At 39.9% G+C, this 26,119-nt stretch overlaps 1 protein-coding gene across 1 annotated transcript in view; it reads left to right on the top strand.

Annotated features, from left to right (window-relative positions):
* Positions 1-1,401: 1,401 nt before the first annotated feature.
* LOC122797934 (zinc finger protein 271-like) overlaps positions 1,402-26,119 on the top strand; it is a 135,609-nt gene continuing 110,891 nt past the window's right edge. The window contains exon 1 of the mRNA XM_044066453.1: positions 1,402-1,600. Coding sequence (XP_043922388.1) covers positions 1,402-1,600 — 199 coding nt within the window. The remainder of the gene's footprint in view (positions 1,601-26,119) is intronic.

Below are 26,119 nucleotides of genomic sequence, written 5' to 3' on the forward strand. Positions count from 1 at the left end.
GGGCTTTATATAGAACATGGTGTGGTACTACACTGAAGACTGCGGACGAGCTGTACTGCAGATCATGATGTGGTACTGAATGCTGGGTTGAGCAGTGCTGCCGAATGTAATATATTAATGGCTTGTGTGCGCTGTATGTAGGACATGGTGTGGTACTACACTGAAGACCGAGGATGAGCAGTACTGCAGAACATGGTGTGGAGCTGAATACTGGAGATGAGCAGTACTGCAGAACATGTGGTACTGAATGCTGGGTTGCGCAGTACTGCCAAATGTAATATGACATTAAAGGCTGTGTGGGCTTTATATATGACATGGTGTGGTACTACACTGAAGACTGAGGATGAGCTGTACTGCAGAACATGTGGTACTGGATGCTTGGTTGAGCAGTACTGCTGAACGTAATATGACATTAAAGACTTGTGTGAGCTGCATATAGGACATGGTGTGGTATTACACTGAATACTGAGGTTGAGCAGTACTGCAGAACATGTTGTGGTACTGAATGCCTGGTTGAGCAGTACTGCCGAATGTAATATTTTAATGGCTTGTGTGGGCTGTATATAGGACATAGTGTGGTACTACACTGAAGACTGAGGATGAGCTGTACTGCAGATCATGGTGTGGTACTGAATGCTGGGTTAAGCAGTACTGCCAAATGTAATATGACATTAAAGGCCTTTGTGCACTGTATGTAGGACATGGTGTGGTACTACACTGAAAGCTGACATGAACAATACTACAGAATATTTTACATTACTAGAAGCTTGGGATAAACAGTACTACAGAACAAAATGTGGTACTAATTGTTTGGGTGAACACGCCTACAAAATATGGTTTAGCAGTGAAGAATGTTGTTGAGATGTGCTGCAGAACATGATATGGTATAGAAGACTGGCGATGGGCATTACTGTAGAGCATGGTATACTAAAAGCTGGGGTGAGTAGTACTGTAGACCTTCATGTATTACTGAATGCTGAGGTAAGCAGTATTGTAGAACACAGTGTGCTACTGAAGGCTGGGTGTGGTTTTGAATGCTAGACACAGTATATATTGCAGATTGTGGAGTTTCATTAAAGTCTGGGTTGTACAGTACTGCAGAACATGGTGGGGTGCTGAAGGCTGGTTGTGAGCAGTACTGCAGAGCTTGCCATGATACTGAAAGCTGGGGCTGGGCAGTATTGCAGAGGATGGAATGATAGTGAGGTCTGGGGTTGAGCAGACGATGGTGTACTAGTGAATGTTGGGGCTCAGAAGTACTGTAGAACATGGTGTGACACTAAATCCTGGATGAACAGTATTATAGAACATGATGCACATTGATATGTGAGGTGAGCAGTGCTACAAAATATTTAATACTGGAGGCAAGAAGTCACTAGTACTACAGAACATGATGTGACAATGAAGGCAGGAGTGAGCAGTACTGCAGAACATAGTGTGGCATTGAAGGTTAAGGTGAGCAGTACTGCACAACATGATGTACTGAAGGCTGGGAGTGAGCAGTACTGCACAACACAATGTGTTACTGAAGGCAGTTTGAGCAGTACTGCAGAACATGGTGTGCTACTGAAGGCTTGGGTGAGCAGTACTGCAGAACATGGTGTGGTACTGAAGTGAAGGCTCGGAGTGAGCAGTACCACAGAACATGATGTAGTACTGAAGACTGTAAAGCTAATTATGAATCTAAATTAACATCCCAAACTAAGGACAGTCATAAGGCATTTCTTTAGTTATGTGCTGAACTTGTAGTACACACAACACCTGTCCTCTGCCTAGTATCTCCAAAGAGCAGGTCATATTTGTGCTGTGCAAGGTAAAAACATGACCTTATTGGGACCAGATAACATCCCAGGATGCTTATTAAGCAATCTAAAACAGGACCTAGCAGACCAGTTAGCACTCTCCTTAACCATAGCCTGATAATTGGCTTTGTTCCAGCAGAGTGGAGAAGAGCAACAGTAATCCCCTAGCACAAAGGGGACCATCAGCTGATCCTTTGAACTATAGACCCATAAGTCTATCCAGCCTTATCTGCAAGGCCATGGAAAGAATTATCATGGACATAGGCGACCTTCAAACTCTTGACCCGATCCAGTCTGGTTTCATTAAGGGTAGATCATGCTTATTAAACCCGGTGGACTTTGAGAATATCACCAAAGCCATGGATGAAGGCAAAACAGCACATGCCACCTATCTTGATTTAGCCAAGCCTTTTGACACAATTCCCCACTTAGCTATTCTTGAGAACTTCTACCATCTAGGGATTAACCTTTATGTCACTAGATGGGTAGATAACTGGCTCACTAACAAAATGCATACTGTCAAAGTTGGGGATTCCACCTCTACCACTAAACCACTTACCACTGGCATTTCACAATAATCTCTGTTGGACCCTCTACTGTTTGGAATCTATTTCTGAAAAGACCAAGTGAAAGTAGACAGCTTACCAAGTCTGCTGATGGGTGCAATCACTGAGTCCCCCAAAGGTGTTAACATATTGCAAAAGGGGCTAACATAGATGGTGCAGCAGTTTGCATTGTCGTTTCACAATGAGAGGTTCTCCAGTTTGATTCTCAGCTGGGGTGTCTTCTGTAAGGAGTCTATATGTCCTTCCTGCATTTGTGTAGGTTTTCTCTGGCTGCTCCTGTTTCCTCCCACATTACAAAGACATGCATCTGGAGCATTTCTCCCTGGGCATCCATTAAAAAATGGCTTGCTCCAAGTCAGACTTTTCTGGTAAACAAATGATAAATAAATAAATAAAATAAATGACTGGTGCCAAAGCCATGGACTAAAATTAAACACCAAAATGTGCATTATTATGCTCTTTGGCAAAGAGGAGTTCCCTGCAAATTACAGTATTGATAACTCCCCTTAATCGTAAATCCATTGGTGAAAGATTTAGGAACAAGGATTGATAGCAATCTAAACTTTGATCACCATGTGTCCCCCATGGTAAAGAAAGCCTTCTGTGTTGTGCACCTCATAAGTAAGGGCATTGCATCCAAGACTAAGGATGTTACAACTCCTCTCTACTTGACCCTCATCACACCACTAATAGAGTACAGTTCTCTGTTTTGCATGTACATCACCAGTCACCTGCTGCAGCTGGAGAGACCACAGAGGTTTCTCACAAAGAAAATTCAGCGCCCCAAAATATGACCTACGTGGAAAGACTGAAAGCCCTGTCACTGTACTCTGCATCTTATAGGCTGCTGAGAGGAAACTTGTGCCTAGCCTAGTCTACTCTCTGGTCTTGCCCTAATGGAAATGCTCCAAGTCCGCACATCAAATGGGACAAGAGTCACTACCTCCAGGGATCTCAACCTAGCTTGTGACATTAACAGAACATGCTGGAGAGATAAATATATCTCTTAGAGATTGCCTCTCCTCTGAAATAAATTCCAAATTCATATGAAGCAGAGCTCCTCAGTAACCCTATTCAAGTGCAACCTAGAGAATTGGAAGGGAGACTAAAAATTCACTCCTGGGGTTGCAGCTATGTCTCTCATGGACAGGGGTAGTCGGTACTGATCATAGACTCACTATGTGAATAATGAACATCTAATCAAGGACAATTAGGGAACATGTGTACAACATGGCTAGGCTTGTAAAGGCACTAGGGCCATTACCTTAGCAACCTCCTATGAACCCGTATTGTTAAAGGCTTTGCCCAGGTCTAGATAACCAGTGTAGTCTGTATACCCCTTATTCACGGTTTCAGTAACTTTTTCAAGGAACTCAACCAAGTTGAGCAGGCATAATCTGCCTTTGCAAATCCGGGCTGGTGTGTTATCCTTTGTTAAATTGTTGTTAATAAGGGAAGTGTATTGCATTCCCGTATGACCTATCAGTCTTAAGTAACACCCATATTATCTGTGCTAGCTTATGTTTCAGATTCTGTATACTTGCTGTTCTGCTAATGTTTAATTTTATACATTACCCCTGAATAACATGTTTAGATTATCTTGTTCTTTAAAAGGCTAAGGAGCAAGGTTCTTTTCCATTGTCTTCCAGAAGGACAGTTGTTTCATAAGTTAGGCAATGATTGACTTTGCCCAGTTAACTGTGCGATATCTCCCTTGTGCCTCTTGAGACTAAAGTCAATGCCAATTTTTTTTTAGTTATGTAGAAAATGTTATACTATATTGTACAGCTCATTTCCAACAAGGGTTTCAAAAGTCACCTTGATGGCCTGATTTATTTAGGATTTGGCTTAATGTCCAGAAAAATGATATTTAGAATACCCCTGCTGTGGCTTTTCTCTTGGACTTTTAAAAAGCTTTCAACTCGGTTAGTTCTCCCTGAGGTTAGTTTTGTGTTATTTCTGTCTACCTGCATTGTGGAAAAGTTTCACCTGTTGTGACCATGCAACCTCACTTACTTTTCAGGATTTCTTTACATGTGAGACAGGGATAACCCTGCTCTCACAGCTATTCCTGGTGGAAGCAATTGCATCCCATTTGACAGAAAATGTCTCCACTGCAGGCATGCTTATCATGAGGCCTAATTCATTGTCCTTTTCTTGGTGCATGGATGGTGGTTGCTAAACATGAGAAAGCGATAACTGATTATATAATTGACAGACCTATTTCTTGTGGTCTCAGGCTTAAGCTTAAATTTGGGCTAAACTAATGCATTGTATATGAACACATATCACTTCTAACTTGTGCAACATACTATAATTATTTAAGAATTGCCTTGGATAAAACAAATAAAATTTTGAACTCAAGGCTCTTTCCTTTCAAAACTCACAGAGTATTCAAGGAAAAAATTCCTGATGCTTAGAATCAAATCAGGGTGGGGGTCTACTTAATTGTCCACTTTATTTGGCCACCACATTTATTCCAGTACCTTTTACATTGAGGTCTTCTCAAAGTTCTATTTGATTACAGGAGAAGCCATTCATCATGCCCATGTCCAGCGTACACTAGGTCATCATGACAAAGTATGGGATCATGGGTGTCTTGAAAATGAGGTTTAAAAATACTGGATATTAGTAATCTAATATGACATTCCTGGTGTCATATGTTGTTAGGTATGGAACATATCCATTTTAAGATAGAGAATAACTATTTAATTAGATTGAGAAAGATGTAATCCCTGTAACTGACTGCTGGAATACTGCTAATAATTCCACCAAATCTTTGCTCACTTACAATACCCCCTTAAGAAGAATGGACAGTACTTATAGCAAAGTCTACAAATAGTACCTTTGCTGATAGGTTGGTTGATGTAAGTAACAGCAAACTGTATAATAAATATCTAGACCATAGTAATATCAGTAAAAGTAAAGCTACTACCACATACTTGAGGCTTCTATGTACTTACCATCAAACAGCAGAGATACCTTACTAAAAGGATACAAGGCCTAAACAATGTGTCCTGCATGGATGGTTCAAAGCTCTGTCACTATACTCTGTAACCTACAGACTGCTAATAGATGACCTGTATCTGGCATACTAGGTATCCTCTGACCAAATAGTGATGGATTTACTGCACATCAGCAAGTCAAAGAGCATCATAAATACTCAATATAATCTTACTTCCATCTTGCAATACTCGGACATTGTGTATTCTGTACAGCTCGCAAGAATTTTACTTTTTAGGCAGTATGAGTGTTCTCTGAATCAATTTATTTTGGATATGTTCTTTAAAACAGTTTCTGAATTGTCATTCCCCAGATTGGACTGAACTGGAGTCGATACTAAACCACCTGAGCACCTGCTTTAATTTGATGTGATACTTAGTGAAACAGTGTTGGTGTGTAAGAGGGAAACTGCCAAGTACTTCTGTGTTATACTGCCTTCCCTGAAATGTAAATGCAGACTTTATTATGAATCATCAATGAAAAGAATTGAACTGACTTGATTTGAAATATCCACCACAGAGAACTCGCCAAGCTATACTGATTTGTATGTACTAATCTCCAAAAGAAACCTACCCTCCAAAGTTATCATATGAGTACTTACTACAGTCATTATCACATGACTCCTAACAGCAGGACTATCACACTGGTCATAGCTACAAAAGTTATGAAGTGAGTACTAGCTAATTGAGCTATCACATGTGTAGAAAGGAGTATTCACATCTGTAATAACTACTGGGGTTATCACATGAGTACTGATTACAGGTGTTATCACATTTAATACAAACTCCAGGAGTATTCACGTGTTATTACAGGAGTTATCACATAAGGACTAACAACAAGAGTCTTCATATGTGTAATAACTATTGGGGTAATTTCATGAGTACTAACTACAGATGTTATCCCATATATATTAACTACAGGAGTCTTCACATGTGTAATAACTACCGGTTTATCTCATGAGTAGTAGCTACAGAAGTTATCATAGGAGTACTTACTACAGTCATTATTACTTGACACCAAATAGCAGGATTATCACAAGGGTCATAGCTACTGGAGTTATCAAGTGAGTACTAGCTAATTGAGCTATCACATGTGTAGAAAGGAGTATTCATGTCTGTAATAACTACTGGGGTTATCACATTTAAGACAAACTCCAGGAGTGTTTGCATGTGTAGTAACTAATATGGTTATCTCATTAGTACTAATTATTACAGTAGTTATCACATGCATACTAACCACAAGACTCTTCATGTGTGTAATAACTGCAGCTGTTATTACATGTATACTAACTACAGAAGTTATCACACGTACTAATATGAGAGTCTTCATGTGTCTAATTACTGGGCTTATTGCATGAGTACTAATTCTTGCTGGTATCCCATGTATACTAACTACATAAGTTATCACACATATACTAATACAAGAGTCTTCATGTGTGTAATTACAGGGTTATCATCTGAGTACTAATTACAGGAGTTATCACATTTAATACGAACTCCAGGAGTATTCACGTGTGTAATGACTACTATGATTATCTCATGAGTATTAATTGTTACAGGAGTTATCACATGCATACCAACCACAAGAGTCTTCATGTGTGTAATAACTACTGGGGTTATCACATGAGTACTAACTATAGCTGTTATCCCATGTATACTAACTACAGAAGTCTTCACTTGTGTAGTAACTACCAGGTTATCTCATAAGTAGCAACTACAGAAGTTTTTGCGTATATACTAATACAAACGTCTTCATGTATGTACTAATTGCATGACTTATTTAAGTGCTAACTGCATAAGTTATTGCAGAAACACTAACAGCAGGAATCATCACATATAATGCTAACTGTGTAGGCATTTTCACATGTAATAACTGCTGGGTTTACAAGAATACTACTTACTGGAGTTTAGATTTATAGTTTTTTAGACTGTTACTAGGCTAATGACCTAGGTGTCCTTTCTAAACCTAGCAAAGTTTTTCCGAAAGAATAATGAGGTCCTGTATCCAAATAGGACATCTAGGGCCAGGCATTTATGAACTCTCTCTCTCCATAAAGGACATGGGTGCCAGGACTGGTGTAAATTTCCTGGTCCCCATCCAATGCTGTAGGTTGCGCTTAACTACAGGAGTCCTTACAAGTGTAATTACTACTGGGGTTATTTCATGAGCACTAACAAAAAGAGTTATCACATATGTGCTAACTGCAAGAGTCTTCATGAGTGTACTAATGTCTGGGGTTATCACATGAGTACTAACCATAGGAGTTATCACATGTGTACTGACTTATCATATGAGTACTTACTACAGAAGTTGTCACACACATATACTAATAAAAGGGTCGTTATGTGTGCTACACGTAGGAGTTTGATGTGTGGAACTACTACAATTTACGTATTATTTTCCATGAGGATATTAAAGTTATGAAACAAGTGGTAGTACCGCTGAATCCAAGTTCAATTAAGAGATCCTAAATTGTCACATTAGAAACTAAATGAGAAAAAAAGTCCAAAAAATCTTCAGGTTCCTTGGAGAAAAAATTTAATTATTATGAGTATTCGGTTTCTGTAGTTTTATTCAATAAATTCCAGAGAACTAATGATAACATGAATTAAGTAAAATCAAATGCTCAATGTTATAATATTAAATATATTTTCTTAATCAGAATAGTGTGGGCAGATGAGCAGTGCACATAAAATGTAATAAGCTTTCAACATTGTGCATATAAATATATATATATATATATATATATATATATATATATATATATATATATCAAGGATTGTGATCCTTAAATCATATTACAAAATATGGCTAATGAGGGCGGTTTTCCATTGGATACACCACAAGGACTTTCCAACTTATCAAAATCAGAAACTTTTTTGATCTGCCAATCAGTGGTTGTACATGGTAGGTGATTTCCCTTGAAGAGGAAAGGCCCTTTTAACTTCGGCCAGTCATCTTGAGAGAAAGAAAAATTACATAAATTGAAAGGGGCGGAAGGATGAAAGTCCATTTGGGATCCATCAAAAAGTGGTGGGCTCTGGGAGTGTGTGCTGATTGAGGGAGAACGAGGGGTGGAGACTGTGGCCAATCAAAGAACTGCGAAATCTGGCAGGAAGGAAAGAGAGTACTCTATTGGTCCAGGGACAAGGCCAATCAACTACCATCCTGAGCTCCAGTGGCAGGAGCTTCGGGAGCCAGTCAGCTGACCAAAGTATTTGGTTGGTTTTAGAATGGCTACTGGCCATGGCCAGTAAGCTTAAGCCTTCTTGGTGTTACCTTATTGGGTAAAATGTCCCTTGCGGGTTTCCGAGCAGCAAGCCGTGGCCAATGCCTGATCAGCATCAATGTACATTGTGCACTGGCCCCCAGTGGAGGGGTGTTGTCTTCCTCAGGTCCCATGGTAGGGGAACCACTGAATTAGTCTCACTATGTCCATTAGCAGTTCTGAAGGCTGTGAATTCAGGGAATAAATGCTTTTTATTTGGTTGATCCGGAGGATGCCTCATTATTGAAAGATGATTGGTTCAAATCATAGACCTTTGCAATGGTGCCGCTTAATTCTGGCAATGATCAGCCATCAGCCAAAATATCTTGGGGATAATGTGGGATCTTAATAACCATTTTGGTTAGGGCCCAGGAAAATAACCCAAGCAAACATTGCAATTATTAGTTCTAATAGAGTAATTACAAATTAGAATCTTTCTGCAGTGTAAAGTCTAATCATGAAAAAAACAAGGATAAACATATCCAGTACTATCAAAAACTTGACAAGGACTCCTTGGTTTTTTTTTTGACCCGGTTTTGACCTGGCTGTGATTTGAACAGCCAAGAAAGGGGATTAAGGATGTTGGGTCTGATGCGTTAGTCAGGAATTATTGTTGGATAACTTATAACAGTTTTAGTTTAGCAACAATATACACAGCCATCAGTCAAAAAACTTAACTTAAATCAGTTATAGTATACCACAGACCTCAAATCTCAAGACGGTCTAAGCACACAATGAAATCACTCAACAGAGCCATTTAACAGCCCCTTCAGGTTTATGAATAATAGAAAACAGCATTCATAAGGTATGTCAGAGATTTCCCAAAAAAGAATAACTCCTGTTGATCATGTAGTTTGGGAGTGGACCCATTGTAGGCTTGTATTCCAGGATCCAAACAGGAGTGAACTGGGTGGTAGCTGCATCAGTTGGCGGGCGGTTTTCATTTCCCATTGAAGAGTCAAACCTAGGGCATAGCTAGGTTAGTAACAACAATTGTTAAATAATGTTAATATGCAGGTTGAAATTAGAGAATTGGTCTTTTTCCTTCTAGTGCTTTCATGTATGCTTCATCAGATCTGCATGCATGGGAGACGGCCAGAGAGAACAAAAAAATATATATATAAAAAAAACAGCAAACGAATACTTAGTAATTGAGGAAAAATGGCAACTGTATAAAGTTATTACAACTAAGTATGGCGTTCTTCCATTTAACTGCCTGTTGTCTGTGTGATAGGGAACTGGAGAACCAGTTAAGGGGGGAGACACCAATTTTTGAGAGTTGTAATAAAAGTAATGGGTGGGAGACTGTGTCAAAGGCCTTTTTATATGTCTAAAAATAGGAAAGAAACAATTTTGCCTGAGTCTTGGACTTTATTGACTATGTCCAGGAAGAAAATAAACTCATTTCAGATGCTGGATATAGAAGGAGCCTTAGTTTGACTGGTGCTTCAGCAAGAAAAGTAGTAGGTAATGAAAACCGAAACAGAGTGCAGTAAACTGCAATACCTCGCCAACGACCATGAAGCAGACCAAGCAGCAGAAAAAAACATCAGTTGTACTATAATGCCATAGGTCACTGCCAGTATTTCTAGACAAGAAACCTGCCACTATCTTATTAAGATCTATAGTTAAGTACATAGGTTGAATAAAACATATAAAAACTGCAGCTAGTGGGGAAAGACATACATTAATTAGAACTTGAGTGCAAATTCAACATGGGACACGGTCTTGCAGTAAGGGGGATATTCAGAGGCATTTGATCCCAGGAAGAGGTGAAACATCCATATTTGCAGAGTATAGGGGGACGTGTTATTGCAGTAAGGGTGATACTCAGAGGCATTCGATCCCTGGGGCACTCATGTATTCAGAGTAAAGGGCGAGTTGTGAGCACACGATTCATGGATGCCAAGGAGCTGCAATTAGCTCTAAAGCGTTGTTTTAAAAAAATCAGAATATTTTATTGCAGCTATTTCATAGTATTTTATTGTGGATTTGAACCAAGTTCCAGTGGCAGCTAGTACATCAGGTGGGTATTGTGATAACCAATCATGAAATTCTTTAGTTTTATTACTGATGCTATGAAGTTTCAGTGTGATCAGGTCTAATTTTTTTTTTTAGTTTAGGAAAGGGTTGTGTGTGGAAAGTTTGCATTAGGATTTGGGTGGATGTTGCCATATTTTTTGCAATGAGAGAGCTACTTAGGATGGTGTTTATAAAGCTATTTTTTTCTGAGGAGGTTTTGCAATTTGATAATGGTGGTTCTGGAGCTTATATTCAGTACTGTAAATATAGGGAAGTTTAGGAGGGTAATGTTAAATAAACTTGGAGAGATATTAGGGAAACTAGTTGTAGTCCTGAGATTTATAGTGAAATTGCTGTGGCTGTCTGCTGATCATTAATTTTTAGATGGAGGTAATACTCGATAATATAAAGAGAGAAGTTATAGTAGAGGAAAGGGCAAACACTAGTGCTGGGAGGGTTTCACTGTGACAGAATGAGTGTATAACAGTTGTGAAATTATATTGGTGGCAGGAACAAAGGCGATATTCAAATTATGGTATGGTTGGAGGGAAACGTAAAGCAATTGAAGAAAAGAAAAGTTGGAGGATAGTAGTAGGGAATGGATGGAGCTGATTGCTGAACGGAAAACAGTAAGAGTACAGGTGGAGTTGAAATGCAGAGTAATACAATGTCATTTGTATTTGGTAGAGATGAGAAAGGATGGAGCTAAGGAGGTATAACAGTAGATGATGTTTAGGTGGTGAGAATTGGGGGTACGGTAGGGGAGTGGAGTGATCTTGAGAATTTCAAGGACAAATGGTGTGGGCTGCATTCGGGGACCAAAGTATAGCAGCAAAAAAAAAAAAAATCCGTAAAGAATGTAAACGTTAATTTTGGTCATAATTTGGTTCATTAAGATGACATTGAGACTATATTTATTTATATATGTAGCAATACTTTTTAACATGTGCAAAAGGCACTTGAGGGACCAACTATCTTCTAGAGCGATATAACCAGTATTAAATATCACATAATTTTATTGTTTTTATACAAGTCTGATTATGGCAGTAGTACATATGATTGTAGGTTGAAGGACCACATATTGAACCAATGGGAAGAGAATCAGTCACTGACTAATTTCATAAGCAGTAGTCGTAGGTGGGATATAATAAGGAAAAACCTTATTTAAAAATATTTAATTATAGGTCATTTCCACTGACTACATTCTGGATGCTGCACAATGAATTTATTTATTTAACATTTGTTGACCAGGACAGAGCCTATTTTCAGTGTGAAGTGCTCCAGGTGCATGTCTTTGGAATGTGGGAGGAAAGCGGCGTACCCAGAGAAAACCCATGTGAATCCAGGGAGGACGTATGCAGACTCTGCACAGAAGGCAAGGCACCCCATCCAAGAACTGAACCGGAGAAAGTGTTGCTGTGAGGTGAAAACGTTAACCACTGTACCACCCAGAATAATAATTATAGCACTGTTAGGATAATTGTGAACTGTTGCTCCTACATAGTTGTTATATTAAATTTGAAAATATAATAGTAAGCTAAAACATCCATATTTTATCAGTGTGTGCTGCCTTGCTTGTCCTGATTTGTATAGCTCTTATTCATCAAATCTCTGAGCTTCTGGGAAGCTGTATTGCTGGGTGAAATAGCATACACATTTGGAAAAAATGCATCCTGGGATAGTAGTTGGACAAGGGAGAAAAGTTTTTGTACCTAAGAAGTAAAATGCAATAGGAAACTGTAAGGCTGCTCTCCCCGGCCTTCACTGCCACGAATTACAAAGTAACGGAGAAGAGCAGAGATGAGGACATGACTAGTTATGAAGAGAAGAGAAAATGGTCATACAATCGGCCAGTGAAGCGACTATGACACTATTTGAAAACATGCCACTTGGCTAAAAGCTCAAGTGAGCATGAGGCTAAACTTTCACTTAGAAATGTTTGGCAGAGCTGGCTTAGAGGGTTAGGGAAATGTTTCCTGTGGTCTAGTGGTGCAAGGTTGGATTCCATTGCCTAATTCTGTGGCTCTGAGCAAGTCACTTAATCAAGCAACACTCCCAGGCTGAGTATGAAAATGGTCCATGGAGATCAGTGCTGTATCCCAGAAAACAAATGCAGGTATATAAAAAAATTTACCATTCTATAGTAGTAATTGCCATGTCAGGGGCTCTTTCAGGATATTACAAGCATATATCAGAAATATATGAATAAACTTGAGTCAGAACATAAGTAAAGCAAAAACAGTTATGAGATAATGAAATAAACAAATGCATTGATGTCAGTAAGGAATGTCTTTCGGCTTCTCCCTTTAGGGGTCACCACAGCAGATCACCAGTCCACCAATTGATTGGCAGTGGAGTTTTTCCAGTGACAAGTTGCCAACCCAGTGCCCAGCCTTCACAGAAGACACACACACACACACACACACACACACACACACACACACTCTGCATATCTTTAAAAATCACTAAACCACAGGGAGGACATGCAGACTTTGCACAGAAGGTGCTCCAGCTGAGAATCGAACTGGAGAACCTCTTGCTGTGAGGCAACAATGCTAACCACTACACCACCATGGCTGACCAAATGCATTGATGTCAGTATTTCTGCTAATCACCTATATATCAGCTTTACACTGTATTATATTTTGAATGGAACATATCCTAGAGAACTTCATTGTCCTTAGCTGCTACTATGAACTATGTAGGTCTAGACTCATTACAGACCAATAAGAGCACAGATAATTACGGGTAGCATTTAGTGAGTATAAGCTGTCATTTTAACAGCGGCTATAACCAAATTAAACAGCCTGTCTTGCACTCAGGTTAGATAACATCATAAGAACAGTTGGGATATAAGCACCAATTAGTAAGGATAGATGGCTTAAGAATGCATGTTTGTAGAATTAAACATTTTACTGCATACAAAATATGGAGGACACTATTATGTACCATACTGAATTTGAAGCTCTGCTAAATACCTACAAAGTCTAGTAATAAAGTACAACACAATATTAGCAAAACACATTACTGTACATTCCAAATATGCAAGCACGTTCCATGTTGCAGCAAATTATTTCCAGTAACATTGCTGAATTCCAATGAAATATCAGAAAAACCTACAGAATCAACAGTATCATTAGGAGTTTAAATGTTTATTATTTAAACTGTTTGGTTTTAAGTCCTTAACTTTAAAAACAAATAAATAAATAACAAATGTATAATTTACTTTGTCTGGAAATGCTTTCATTACTCAGTAGAGATCCATAAAAATTGCATTAGCGTACATGAGCCGATACTAATAATCGCACTAAAACATTATGCCAATTCCCGCAGTTAGCAGATTTCCATCCTTTCTGAGCTGAAATTATTTGTTCTGCTTATCTGTTTTCTCAACCACTTGTTCTAATGATGGTTGTGATTGTGGAAAGCTGAGCAGGGTGGATCAGATATCCCCATCTTCAGCAACAATATCCAGCTTATTCTGTGATAACATACAATTAATGTATCCTCTCAGCAGTCCATGCTTAATAAATCTGGACTGGGGGGCTCCACCCCAAGTGGCATCTTAAAAAGGTGCTCAAACCACCTCAGTGAACTGTTCTCAGCATAGCCTTCTGCTAGATACTGATGAATCGATTATTATTATTGTTATATGAGGTGCATCTGACTCTTTAAATGCATTTTTAATTTGCAATTTTATACGCTTCATGCTAGAACATAGGTAGCACTAGGCAACCTTGAGTATGTAACTGAATATATTGTACAAGAGTATTCTGTCTAGAGGACTTAGATGGCTGCACACTGATTAGCAGCAGAACTTCAGCTCTCCTGGTTTGAAAACTGAAACTGAGAAAAGGAGTGCCATTGACTTTTGTAAAATCCAGTTACTGGCTGGTCTAGTTTTAATACCTTCTGATCACACTTTTTCTTCTTCCCTCACCACCTCATAATCTATGCTGTCTCTCTCATGTGTAGATAATCTCTAACCTCATCTGTTTCTATCCAATTTCCCTCTAAAAACCCTTCCTTGGCTTTCTTTGAGAAACTATAATGTCTACACTACAGTAAGGAATTATATCAGATGGTTGTATAATACAAATGTCAGCTATAATAGCATAGAATGTAATTTATTATGTACTGTGTGTCTTGTATATTTTTGTATAATTTTTTGTATAAGTTTTGTATAATCTCTGTATGTGGAGCTTTTTTCCCCAGGCCTCCGCTGAAAATGGGTCTTATCCCAGTAAACAAATGTCAAATAAATAAATATACTGACTGGATGCCAGCAAAAGAGAAATTTGGAAAACCTGAAAGAAAATCAGTCAGAAAAGAGGAAAAGAAGACACAGTGAAGGATTCTGTAGCTGTTCGGCAAAAAGCAGTTTGATCTTCAGCTTTGGTTCAAGAGATGGCTTGTAGTAATTTACAGGAAAAAATAAATCAAATGTACGCAGAGGTAATTAAAATAAATGAAAGATTGAGGAATATATCAATTCAAACAACAAAAGACTGGGAAAAAAATAGAAGAAGTTTTAACTATCCATTGAAGTGAACAGATAAAGCTGCAAATATCAGTCTCACATGAAGAAAAAGCTGGCTGAATGTAAGGTTTTTCAAGAAGAACTTTTTAAAAAGTAGTAGAGTTTGAAGAAAGAGCACAAAGAGAAAATCTGATTTTTTTTCTGCTGTACCAGAGAAACTGAAAGGAAAAGACTGTTTATTTTATGAAATCACAAATAAGCAATTAGACCGGTGTCCCACGTCAGAATCTGTTAACTAAAATGACACATTATGTGTATGTTCCAAACTTGGCTGTTTGAAGGCAGCCACGATCTGTATTAGTAAAGATGTAATCATGCCATCATAAAGAGTTGATCCTGAAAAAATTGTGGCAGAAGGGCAAAGTATTAAAAGTTGGAGACAGCAGAGTGTAGACAATTATTATTCACTGTAGACCAGACAGAAGAGAAGCAAATTTATCCCAACAATCAGAGAATGTCAAGAGACAGGTGTGAGATTCAAGCTGCTGTATCTAGATATCTTCATAGTGTTTATTCTTTGAGGATCAAAGTAATTTTGACACAGAACAGGCTTAGGAGGAAATAAAAAAGTTTATCCAACAAAAAGTGATTCAGCAAGCAGAAGGCGACTCTGCTTGTCATTCTTATGAAAGTAAGATTCATAGAGAGACTTTGCCAGTGAATCATTTTCCAATGTTCCAAAGGAAAATGCTTGATAGACATAGAAAAAGCACAGGAATTCACCAGAAGAATCAGCAGTGCCTAGGACTTGAACCCGAGTCTAGTGTTGGGAGATGGAGATGAACAAGAAGAAGACATTAGTAAATAACTGGAAGACTGTAAAGTTTATCACATTTGTGAAATATGGTTTTGCAAGAAAAATTGGCTGAAACACACTGGACTTTTGCTGACTTTGTTAAACTTGAGGGTAGAATATACAACATATGCCCCATTTTATATCATTACTGTTTAGAAGGATGCTATAAGGGGGTAAACTAGCTGTAAGTAAAACAATTGTTATTAGTATTTGTGTAAAGCATTTTTGATATAAACTGCATGCTACGTACAGTAAAACAGTTTTGTTGATTGTATAGTCAGGGATGTTGTTAATGTTTTTTTCTGTGACTGTTATGTGTTGAGATATAAAAATAAACTAGTACTTTTTTTAATTGTAAGAACTATGGGTTTTACAATATAACAAGAAAAAAGTTGGATAAAAGCAATTTTAATGTTCATATGCTGTGATCTTGGGCTGCTGGGATGTGAGTGGGGTGTAAAAGTGCACTGATAATATATGTAGAACTGCAATATTTTCTCTGTTTATTTCCCAAGGGGAATATCTAGATTACTGTCTTTGATTTAAGGTATAAACTAGTGATCTGTAGTCCTATCTTGTCTTCCTTCTACATATGGGTTTGGAGCCGATCCTCGGCTCCGACTCGGCCGATTAAAAGCTCAAAGTCTCTAAGTTGGCTCCTGGCAAGGTAGGTATCCCATAATGCACTGCTAACAATCCCAAGATCTCATTTGCCACTCTACGAGTTCAGAAGTGTTCTCTTTCTTGGCCGTGGCTAAGTTGGAATATTTTTTTCTTCTAATATTTATAGTGTTCTTTTTTACTGTAAAGTTAGTTGATTATTGATAGCTTACTGTTTTTAACTTGCTAGTAGTTAGTGTGTTTCTGAAGTTTTATTGCAACTTGTTTTTGCTAATTGTTGGCCATCGCTTCCGCAGGCCTTCCTTAGTGGTATCCCTTCATTTCTGTGCTAGTTATTGTTAATCTTTCTCAGGCATAGGTCCGTTTTTTTTTGTTAGAAGACCTATTTTTGCCTTTTCTGTTGCTTGTTTATGCTCTGTCTTGCCTACCCCTCTGTTCATGGCTAGACCCGTTTAAGTTAGAGGACGTAGTCCTCTATTGCCTTTCTCCCTTGTGTGTTGTTTCTTGAGCAGGGCTAGGCCCGTTTAAAGGACCTTGTCCTCTCTTCTTACTGTCTGTCTACGATTATAGTCTGTTGTCTTTGTTGGTAATTATATCTAAGGAATCTAAAGACCATAAACCTTTGGGTTTTAAGAAATGCCATAAATGTTCACAAAAAATGTCCCTGACTGACGGGCATAGTATTTGTGTTTATTGTTTGGGAGCCATGCATCTACAGGAGACATGTACCTTTTGCCATTCTTTTAGTTCCTGGGTTCACCAGGAAAGGAAGAACAAACTGATTTTGAAAGGCCTCCTCAAACCTTCCTTTGAGGAGGATTTAGCTAGTTCTTACTCTTCTCACTAAAGGTCTCCCTCTTCAAAAAAAGGTTAAGTCAGTGAAAAGACAGTCTCCGACACTGACTGACAAATCAGGACCTCCAGAGAAAGTTGCCAAAATTGTCAAACCTTCTACCTCTTTGGCTCCTCTGCCTTCAGACCTGGTTGAGGTTATTGTTTCAGCCCCAAGTTTTTTGGGGCCTATAGCTAAATCCATACCTCGAAGTGGGTCTAAACACTTACTACCAGTATCCCCGACACTTAGAGCTCCAAATTTGCAGAGATCTCGACCCCCTGCTTTGGCTTCCAGATCCTCCAAGAGTCTTTCTGATGAGGATGTCGAGAGGGTGGTGCATAGACTTTTGGAGTCGTCGGGGCTAGCAAATTTGTTGTTGGCTCCGACCCAATCAGTTCCGGAGCCGTCTAAGCCCGTATTACCTGCTTCTGTTCCCGCTCTGAGCCATGCCAGTCTTTCGGAGCCAGATCTATTGGTGCCTTTTGTTGTGGAACCATCGGGTCCAGCACCCAAAGTGGTTTTCTTGGAGCTGAGTTCCGCTTCAACACCTTCAGTGCTGTCCCTGATGTCTAAGAGCTGAAGCTCACCACTCGGCCCCGATGGGGACGCTTGGACCCGACCTTCTTCTCTGAGCCTACCTCTCGGTGTGTCGGCTCGCATGAGCTTAGATCCTACATCTGTCTCGGAGCCGAGAGCTCCGGAGCCAGGGCCTACTTTTGATTCTTTGGAACCGGTGGTGTCCTCGGAGCCGGGGGGATCTGCCTTCGAGATAATGAGGAGCTTGCTGTCTAGATCTTCAGCTCTACACAAGGGTACCGATGTTCTTCCCCCACAAACTCCGACCTCTGTCTCAGCACCATCCCTCCCTCATGACAGCAGAGACCTGCAGCCTCAGGAGCCCCCCTTGGGTGGCCCCCAGTCTTCCGAGACCTCCCCAGAATACCCTTCTGAGGAGCCTCCTCTGATGAAAACTTGCAAGAGGAAGCATGTAGACTCCCCTGATGAGTCCATCACCTCTGACACTGACCTCGAGGAGTCAGAAGGGTAGATACCCTAGAGATCCTGAAACAGAGAGGTAGTTGGCCCACCGTTACCCCTTCTGATGAGGAGTCAGTGTACCTGAAGGCTTTCAGGTCTCAACCTTCAGCCTCTTGGGTGTCTCCACCTTTCAACGAGCTGTTAGATTTGGTGAGTCAAAAGGTGTGGGACCAGTCCATAGAAGGCCGAACAAATTCCTTTCAGCTCCTAAGGAAAAAGTGTTTCTGACAAATGGTGTGCCTGTAGATGCCATGGTCTTGGCAGCAGCCACAAAGAAGGAGCTAGCAGAGACATCCTCATCTGTCCACCCACCGAACAGAGTCTCAAACGATGGACAGATCCTGGAAGCGTATTTTTTCTTCAGCAGCTATACACTCAGATCACTGAATTACCTCGCCTGTTTCACTAGGCTTTAAAGATATCTCCTAAAAGAGCTGGGAGATACTCTCCAAGGTACTTTAACTGAAGGAGTCCCTGAGAAGGTCACTGCTCAGTTGTCCACCTTAAACTCTGTTGTTAACTCCTCCATGATGCTGATATTTACACAGCAGATGGAGTGCGCAGGGCAGCGGATTCAGGAGTTTCCCTTAGGAGACACTCCTGGGTGCGCTTGTGTAACTTTGTGAAGCCCTTCAAATCTACATTTACCAATGCCCCCTTTGATGGTTCCTCTGTGTTTGGACCAAAGGTAAAAGACACACTCACCAGATGCGAGGAGGAAGGACTCTCTCTGCTGTGGGAGTACGTTTTTCCATCCCTTCTAGACCATAGCCTAAAGGTCAGATAGGGGGAAAAATGTGGTTCAAGAAATCTCAGAGATTTTTCCCAGATGCACAAGGTGATTCCTTCTCCAGAGGCAGAGGAGGAGGAAATAGTGGTAGACTTCACCCTAGAGGCAGGGGGGGGGGTCCGCTAAACTAGGGTGACCGCGATTTATTTCATGGATGTCCCTATCAGTGCTCCTGAAGTGAGGCCCAGCTGTGATTTTCTGGAGCCAGTCTGGGGTCGCTTATCTTTGTACCCAGAAGCCTGGCATATCACACAAGACAAGTGGGTACAAAGGATAATTTTCAGAGAATACTCCATACCCTTCTCTTTTCCACCTCATCTAACCATGAGAATCCCAGATGTTCCACCCAATCACAGGGATCAAGCAACTATAGAAGTCCAAAAGTTGCTTCAAAAGAGAGTCATCCAAACCGTCCCCACAGACCAGATAGGATTCGGAACTTACTCCAGATTCTTTTTAGTGCCAAAACAAACATCTTGGATCTTCGCAAGTTAAACGAATCAGTGAAGAAGTCCAAGTTCCAAATGGTAACACTGCAGTCTATACTCCCTTTGTTAGGGAAAGACAATTGGATGTGCTCTATAGACCTCCAGATGCGTACTACCACATAAAAATGGACAGAGCATCAAGGAGTCATTTACGCTTCTGGCTGGGAGCCGGTCATTACCAATTTCGTGCTCTGCCTTTTGGTCTCACCACAGCCCCCAGGGTGTTCACCAAATGCATGGTGGTAGTAACGGCTCACTTGAGACATCTTGGATTCCAAGTGTTTCCATACCGGGACGACTGACTCCTGACTGCCACTACCAGGCACCTACTTCTACAAGCCAGGGATTCAGCCATCCAAGCCTGTACTCAGCTAGGCATCACTATAAAATGGGAAAAGTCTGTCTTGTCGCCCTCTCAATATGTGACTTTTATAGGTGCAGAAATAGACACAGTTGCAATGATGGCTCGCCTTCCCTCAGAGTGCAAAAATCTAAGACAACAAATATACAGCCTGCTTCCCCATCACAAGGTCAAAGCGAAGACAGTGCTCAAACTACTGGGTACCATGGCCTCTACTGTAACTCTAGTTCCAGTAGCCAGACTACATATGTGAATTCTACAGTGGCTACTCTTTTCCCAGTGGTCTCTTCAGCAACCGCCTCTGTCTCATCCTATTTTAATAATGGAGTCTTGCAAAAAGGACCTTCATTGGTGGATCCAGTCCAGTCAACTAATGATTGGGAGACCATTCATTCCTCGCCAGCCCGTTGCTACTGTGACCATGGATGCCTCACAGATAGTGTGTGGGGGGGGGCATTATCTAGAAAGGACAGTCCAAGGCACATGGCAAGAACACGAGGCTCACTTGCATATTAGTGTTTTAGAGATGAGAGCAGTGCTACTAGCATTGCAAGCACTTCATGACTTTCTTCCTCTATGAACAATAGCAATCCAATCAGACAATATGTCAGTGATATGGTATGTAAACAAACAAGGAGGAACCAGATCCTACCCCCTATGTTTAGAGGCTGTACATGTTTGGCAGTAGGCAATATCTTCCCAACGCTTCCAGTTGCAATGCATATCCCGGGGAGAACCAGTGTGATAGCCGACAAGCTCAGCAGGGCAATCTTGATGCCTCACGAGTGGTCACTGAATCAGAAAGTCGCAGAACAGATTTTCCACAAATGGGGACAGCCTTGCTGCGATCTGTTTGCCACCCCAATGAACACCAAATGCAGCAGCTACTTCACCCTTACCCCCCCCCGGGGGAGACACTGAGAGGCGCAGTTGTCCACAATTGGCCCTCGGGACTTCTTTATGTTTTTCCTCCCTTTCCGCTAATATCGAAAGTTATCCAGAAAGCAAAGACTTTGGGAAGCAGAATGATTCTCATCACTCCTTACTGGCCTCATCAGATTTGGTTCCCCTTTCTCGAGCCTCACCTTCTGGATGATCCATGGACTCTGGACCCAGTACCAGACCTTCTGACACATATGTCAGGCACATTCCATCCCTGTCTCCACACCCTCAACTTGACAGTGTGGCTGCTCCACTTCCATCCCTAGTCAGGCTTCATGACTTCTCCCCTGCGGTTTCACATATCCTGACGTCATCTCATACAGCTTCTACAAGGAAACAGTACGCTAGCAAATGGAAACGGTTTTCTCTCTGGGCACAAGCTGGGAATCTAGATCCATAAATATTCCATTCCCTTAGTATTAGCATTTCTTAGATCCATAAATATTCCATTCCCTTAGTATTAGCATTTCTAACTCAACTTTTTCATCGGGGATCAGCTGCTGCTACAATCAAAGTTCAATTAGCAGCTATCTCTAGTTTTCATTTGGAGCAACCATGAACCTAATCTTATGACTCGCAGATTGTGTAAATCATTTTTAAAAGGCACTACCTTCCTAAGACCTCCTTTTCAAGAACCTATATCTCCCTGGGATTTAAATTTTGTTCTTTCAAAACTTACCTCACTGCCTTTTGAACCTGCATATACATGTGATTTAAAGTTCCTTTCATGGAAGAACATTTTTCTGGTAGCCATTACATCTGCCAGAAGAGTGTCAGAGTTGCAAGTGCTCTCAGTCAGACCTCCTTACTTGATATTCCATAGAGACAGAGTTTCCCTTCGCACTAACCCTTCCTTCGTCCCCAAGATTTGTTCACAATCAAATATTAATCAAACTATTGAACTGCCAGTATTTTTTTCCAACTCATACAGACAAAGCGGAATATAAGTTTAATCAATTTGATGTACACCAACAGTCAGGGTTTTGTCTTCATAGAACCAAAGAGTTTAGGAACCCAGACAATTATTTATATCTTTTTCGGAGATGAGAAAAGGAATGCCAGTCTCCAAGATAACGTTATCAAACAGGATTTCAAATTACATATCTTTTATTTACTCTTCTAATGGCAAAGAACTCCCTTTTAAAATTAAAGCTCATTCCACCAGATCTATGCCCACATCTGCCCTTTTCAAGCCAGAATTCCAATGGACAGTATATGTGTCGTAGCAACTTGGGCTACCCCTCATACCTTTATTACTCATACAAATTGGACTTGGCCTCCAGGGGTAGAGCCTTGTTTGGTTCCATGGTTCTTAGGAGTATATTCCCATGAGACACCCAAGAAAAATGTGATAGGGACGCTATCCCATATGTAAGAATGAAGGCGAGATAGGACTACAGAACATAAAGAGGTTATGTACTCACCATAACATTCCATGTCTGTAGTCCATCTCGCCCTTCATTCTTACGAACCCACCCACCTATCACAGTCCATGTATCCTTGGAGGATCTGAAGACAAGATAATGTCTATCTTCTTTGAGTTGGAGACCTTTCATCTATTGTTTTTCCTTGTGGAAATACTATTATATCACTATTATAGACAGCAGCAAACAAGATCTGGGGATTGTTAGTAGTGTATTATGGGATACCTACCTTACCACAAGCCAACTTAGAGACTTCAAGCTTTGTAATCAGCCGAGTCAGAGCCGAGGATCAGATCCGAACCCATGTGTAAGAATGAAGGGCAAGATGGACTACAAACATGGAACGTTATGGTGAGTACATAACTTCTTTTTTTTGTAAGTATGTAGGCTTTAACAATTAGAGAAAATTATGAAAGGCATGAATATGCTAAGTGATTTGCAACTGCAAAGATAGTAACTTGTTTGTTTTCCACTGGCAAATATTCACTGGAGTCAAGATGTCTGCAGTTGAGGGCACCTGTGCATCTTTTCTGAGTGAAATTTACATTTATTGCTGAGTACATTTCCATAAAGGGAAGCTGTTTGATGGTGCAAGCAGTTAATCTTGTGAATTCGGACTATTCCTTTTTGAAGGAGATGAAAAATGTAAATGTAGAATGCCAAGCAGTTCATTGAAAAAATTAAGTTTGAAATTATGTGCAGTAAGAGGCAACAACCTCCCCAGCAGCCTTAATACTTTAATGTAGTTTATCAGTGTACAGTTTAGTTTTATTTAAAGATAGCCAGTGCATTTTTTTCTTAGTGCTAAAAATTAATGTTTTCTGAAAGCATACAATACAGGCTGCTTTTCATATCTGGGAGGGGAAGTGAAACAAGAAAAGAACAGACGGCAATCAGTGTAAGTAGGAGCAGAGGCGGTAGTGTGCATTTTAGCATGGCAAACCTTAATATTAGATTAGATAAGTGCAGACTTTGATTTGGAGCAATTGTTCCCTTCTGGAGCATTAAAAGTCATGTTTTCAAGATGTACATAGTTTTGTGTGTTTGTTCCAAGTTAATAGGGAATGAGGTGTTATTTATTTAACTTTTTTTGTGGGTTTTATTAAAACAGAAAGTCTTGAAAAATGTGCCAAAGATTCAAATGGAGATGAGAAGAAGCAGCTGTACAAACGATTAGCCTACCACACAGTAGTATATGCATGTAACACAAAAGCTAGAAATACACTTTAAAACTGCGATGTGTAATAGATGGGAACGTTATCCTGGAATGTGAATGGCCTTACAGGTTTAGATAAAAAGGAAAGACTATTGTATTATTAAGACATGCAGAGTGCAAAAATGAATGCTGCAGTAGACAAATTTAGAAAGAAATGAACATGTGAATTTTCTAAAGAGAGGATTTTTGAATGGATATTCAGCAGAATATCAGACACAGAGGAAAACAGAAGTAATTACATTAATTGCTAGAGGGGCTCCAACAGAAATAGATGAGGGAACAAAGAAAGAAGTGGTAGATTTGTGATAGTAAGGGGTTATTGGCAGTGGAGGAGAATTACTGGCATGTATATGTATTCAATCAAAACCTGCTGTTGTGGAGCTTAAGAACATTTTGGGAGAAATAATCAGCTTTCAGCAGAGAGTATTATTTACAGGTGGGGCCTGGAATTTGATTAGCAATACCAAGGATGTATTGGAGGATTTAAAAGGTACAATATAATAAAGGAGGGTAGGTTTCTGAAGAAATGTATGAAAATATATGGTATGGAAGATGTGAATTCAGTAGTAGGAACTCAGAGTTTACATATCATTCTCCAAGTACAATAACTGGACTAGACTACATGGAGATTGTATTTCACAGGGCATGTGCATTTAATTAAAAGCTTGGGTACACATCCAATAACTATTTCTGATCGTGCACCAATAAAAACAGCAGGGTAATGACATAAAAATAAGACACTGGGCACTTTCCCACCTTCTTGTTAAAAAGAGAGTTATTAGGGAAGGTAGAAATCTTTTCAGAAGTTATAGTGACTGAGATAAAATAAAAATTGGGTTGGGAGGGTGGCCTAATGGTTAAGGTGTTTGCCTTACAAACACAAGGTGCAGGGTTTGAGTCTCACAAGGGATAATTGGCTAGGCTTAAAATGGCTCATAGGGGCAGTTAGTCTAGTACTAATCTATGAAACTATGGAGTTTAAAAATAGGGTCAAAATAAAAGAGAGAGATATGGTTAAGAAGTAATTGAATTTATTTAGAGGGGATGACAAAGGTTAAAGTATTGCAGAATAAGGAGAATCTCACAGAACAAGAGGAGCAAGTGCAGAGTGCTGAAATGAAAATAAGGGAGTATAATACACAGGAGTTTAGAAATATTGCAGTTAAGCAACAATTTTGGATAACTCCAGAACACAAAAACTTTTAGCAAAATGAAAAACATTTAGCAAAATGACTTGGGCAACTAGGCCGCGGTGGTGAAGCGGTAGTGTTACCACCTCACTGCAAGAGGTTCTCCCATTCGATTCTCGGCTGGAGCGCCTTCTGTGTGGAGTCTGCATGTCCTCCCCCCGGTCGAGTGGTATTCGAAAGACATGCGTAAATGGGCATACCTTCGTTGAAGGTTGGGTAGCAAGCTGGCACCTCGGCACCATAAAAATCTACTGCTAATCATTAGCGGACCAGATTTCCACTGTGGCGACCCCTAAGCGGGAAAAGCCGAAAGAAGAACTTGGGCAACTGAAAGTTGAAAGAGTTGTCACCAGACTTATGGAACCTACAACAAGAAAAATAACCAGAGAGCCTATAGAGGTTTTAGAGATATTCTGGAAATTTTATGAAAATGTCTATAAAGCAGAAAAATGTGGATATCGAGAAAGAGTACAAATGGAAATATTCATGGAAGACTTAATTATGCCAAGGTTAGAGGGAGATGATGCTTGACTTTGAACAGTTAAGATAGGAGGTGATGAGATAAAAGCAGTGATGTGTAAACAACTTTTAGGAAAGTGTCCAGAAACAAGTAGCATTCCTGTGGAAGTTTGGAAATTAGGGGGGAAGAAAGTGATCAAGATCTGGAAGGTTTTGTTTAACAGTATTTTAAAAGGAGGGGAACCACTAATATCTTGGGAGAAAACTGTGGTGGCTGTGTTACCTAAAGATGACAAAGAGCCTTCAGAACCAGCTTCATATAGATTCATCTAATTTTAAACCGTGATTATAAAGTACTTATGCCTATACTGACTAAAAGAATGGCAAAGGTGTTGCCAGAATTGATGGATATGGATCAGTGTGGTTTTGTGGCAGGGAGGCAAGCATTTAACATAATTTATAGAGCAATGATGATCGAATGTGGCAATTTAACATCATTTATAGAGCAATGATGATCGAATGTGGCAGGGAGGCAAGCATTTAACATCATTTATAGAGCAATGATGATCGAATGTGGCAGGGAGGCAAGCATTTAACATCATTTATAGAGCAATGATGATCGAATGGGAAGGAGAAGATAAAATATCTGTGTTGTTGGTGGTCGTGATGCAGAGAAACCATTTGACAGAGTAAGCTGGGATTTTATGAGTAGGCATTGGAACCATCTGCATTCCCCTTGATACAATAATAAGGTTAAT

The sequence above is a fragment of the Protopterus annectens genome, chromosome 3.part1 (genome assembly GCF_019279795.1).
Source record: "Protopterus annectens isolate FY-2018-M chromosome 3.part1, PAN1.0, whole genome shotgun sequence".
In the NCBI taxonomy this organism is placed as follows: domain Eukaryota; kingdom Metazoa; phylum Chordata; order Ceratodontiformes; family Protopteridae; genus Protopterus; species Protopterus annectens.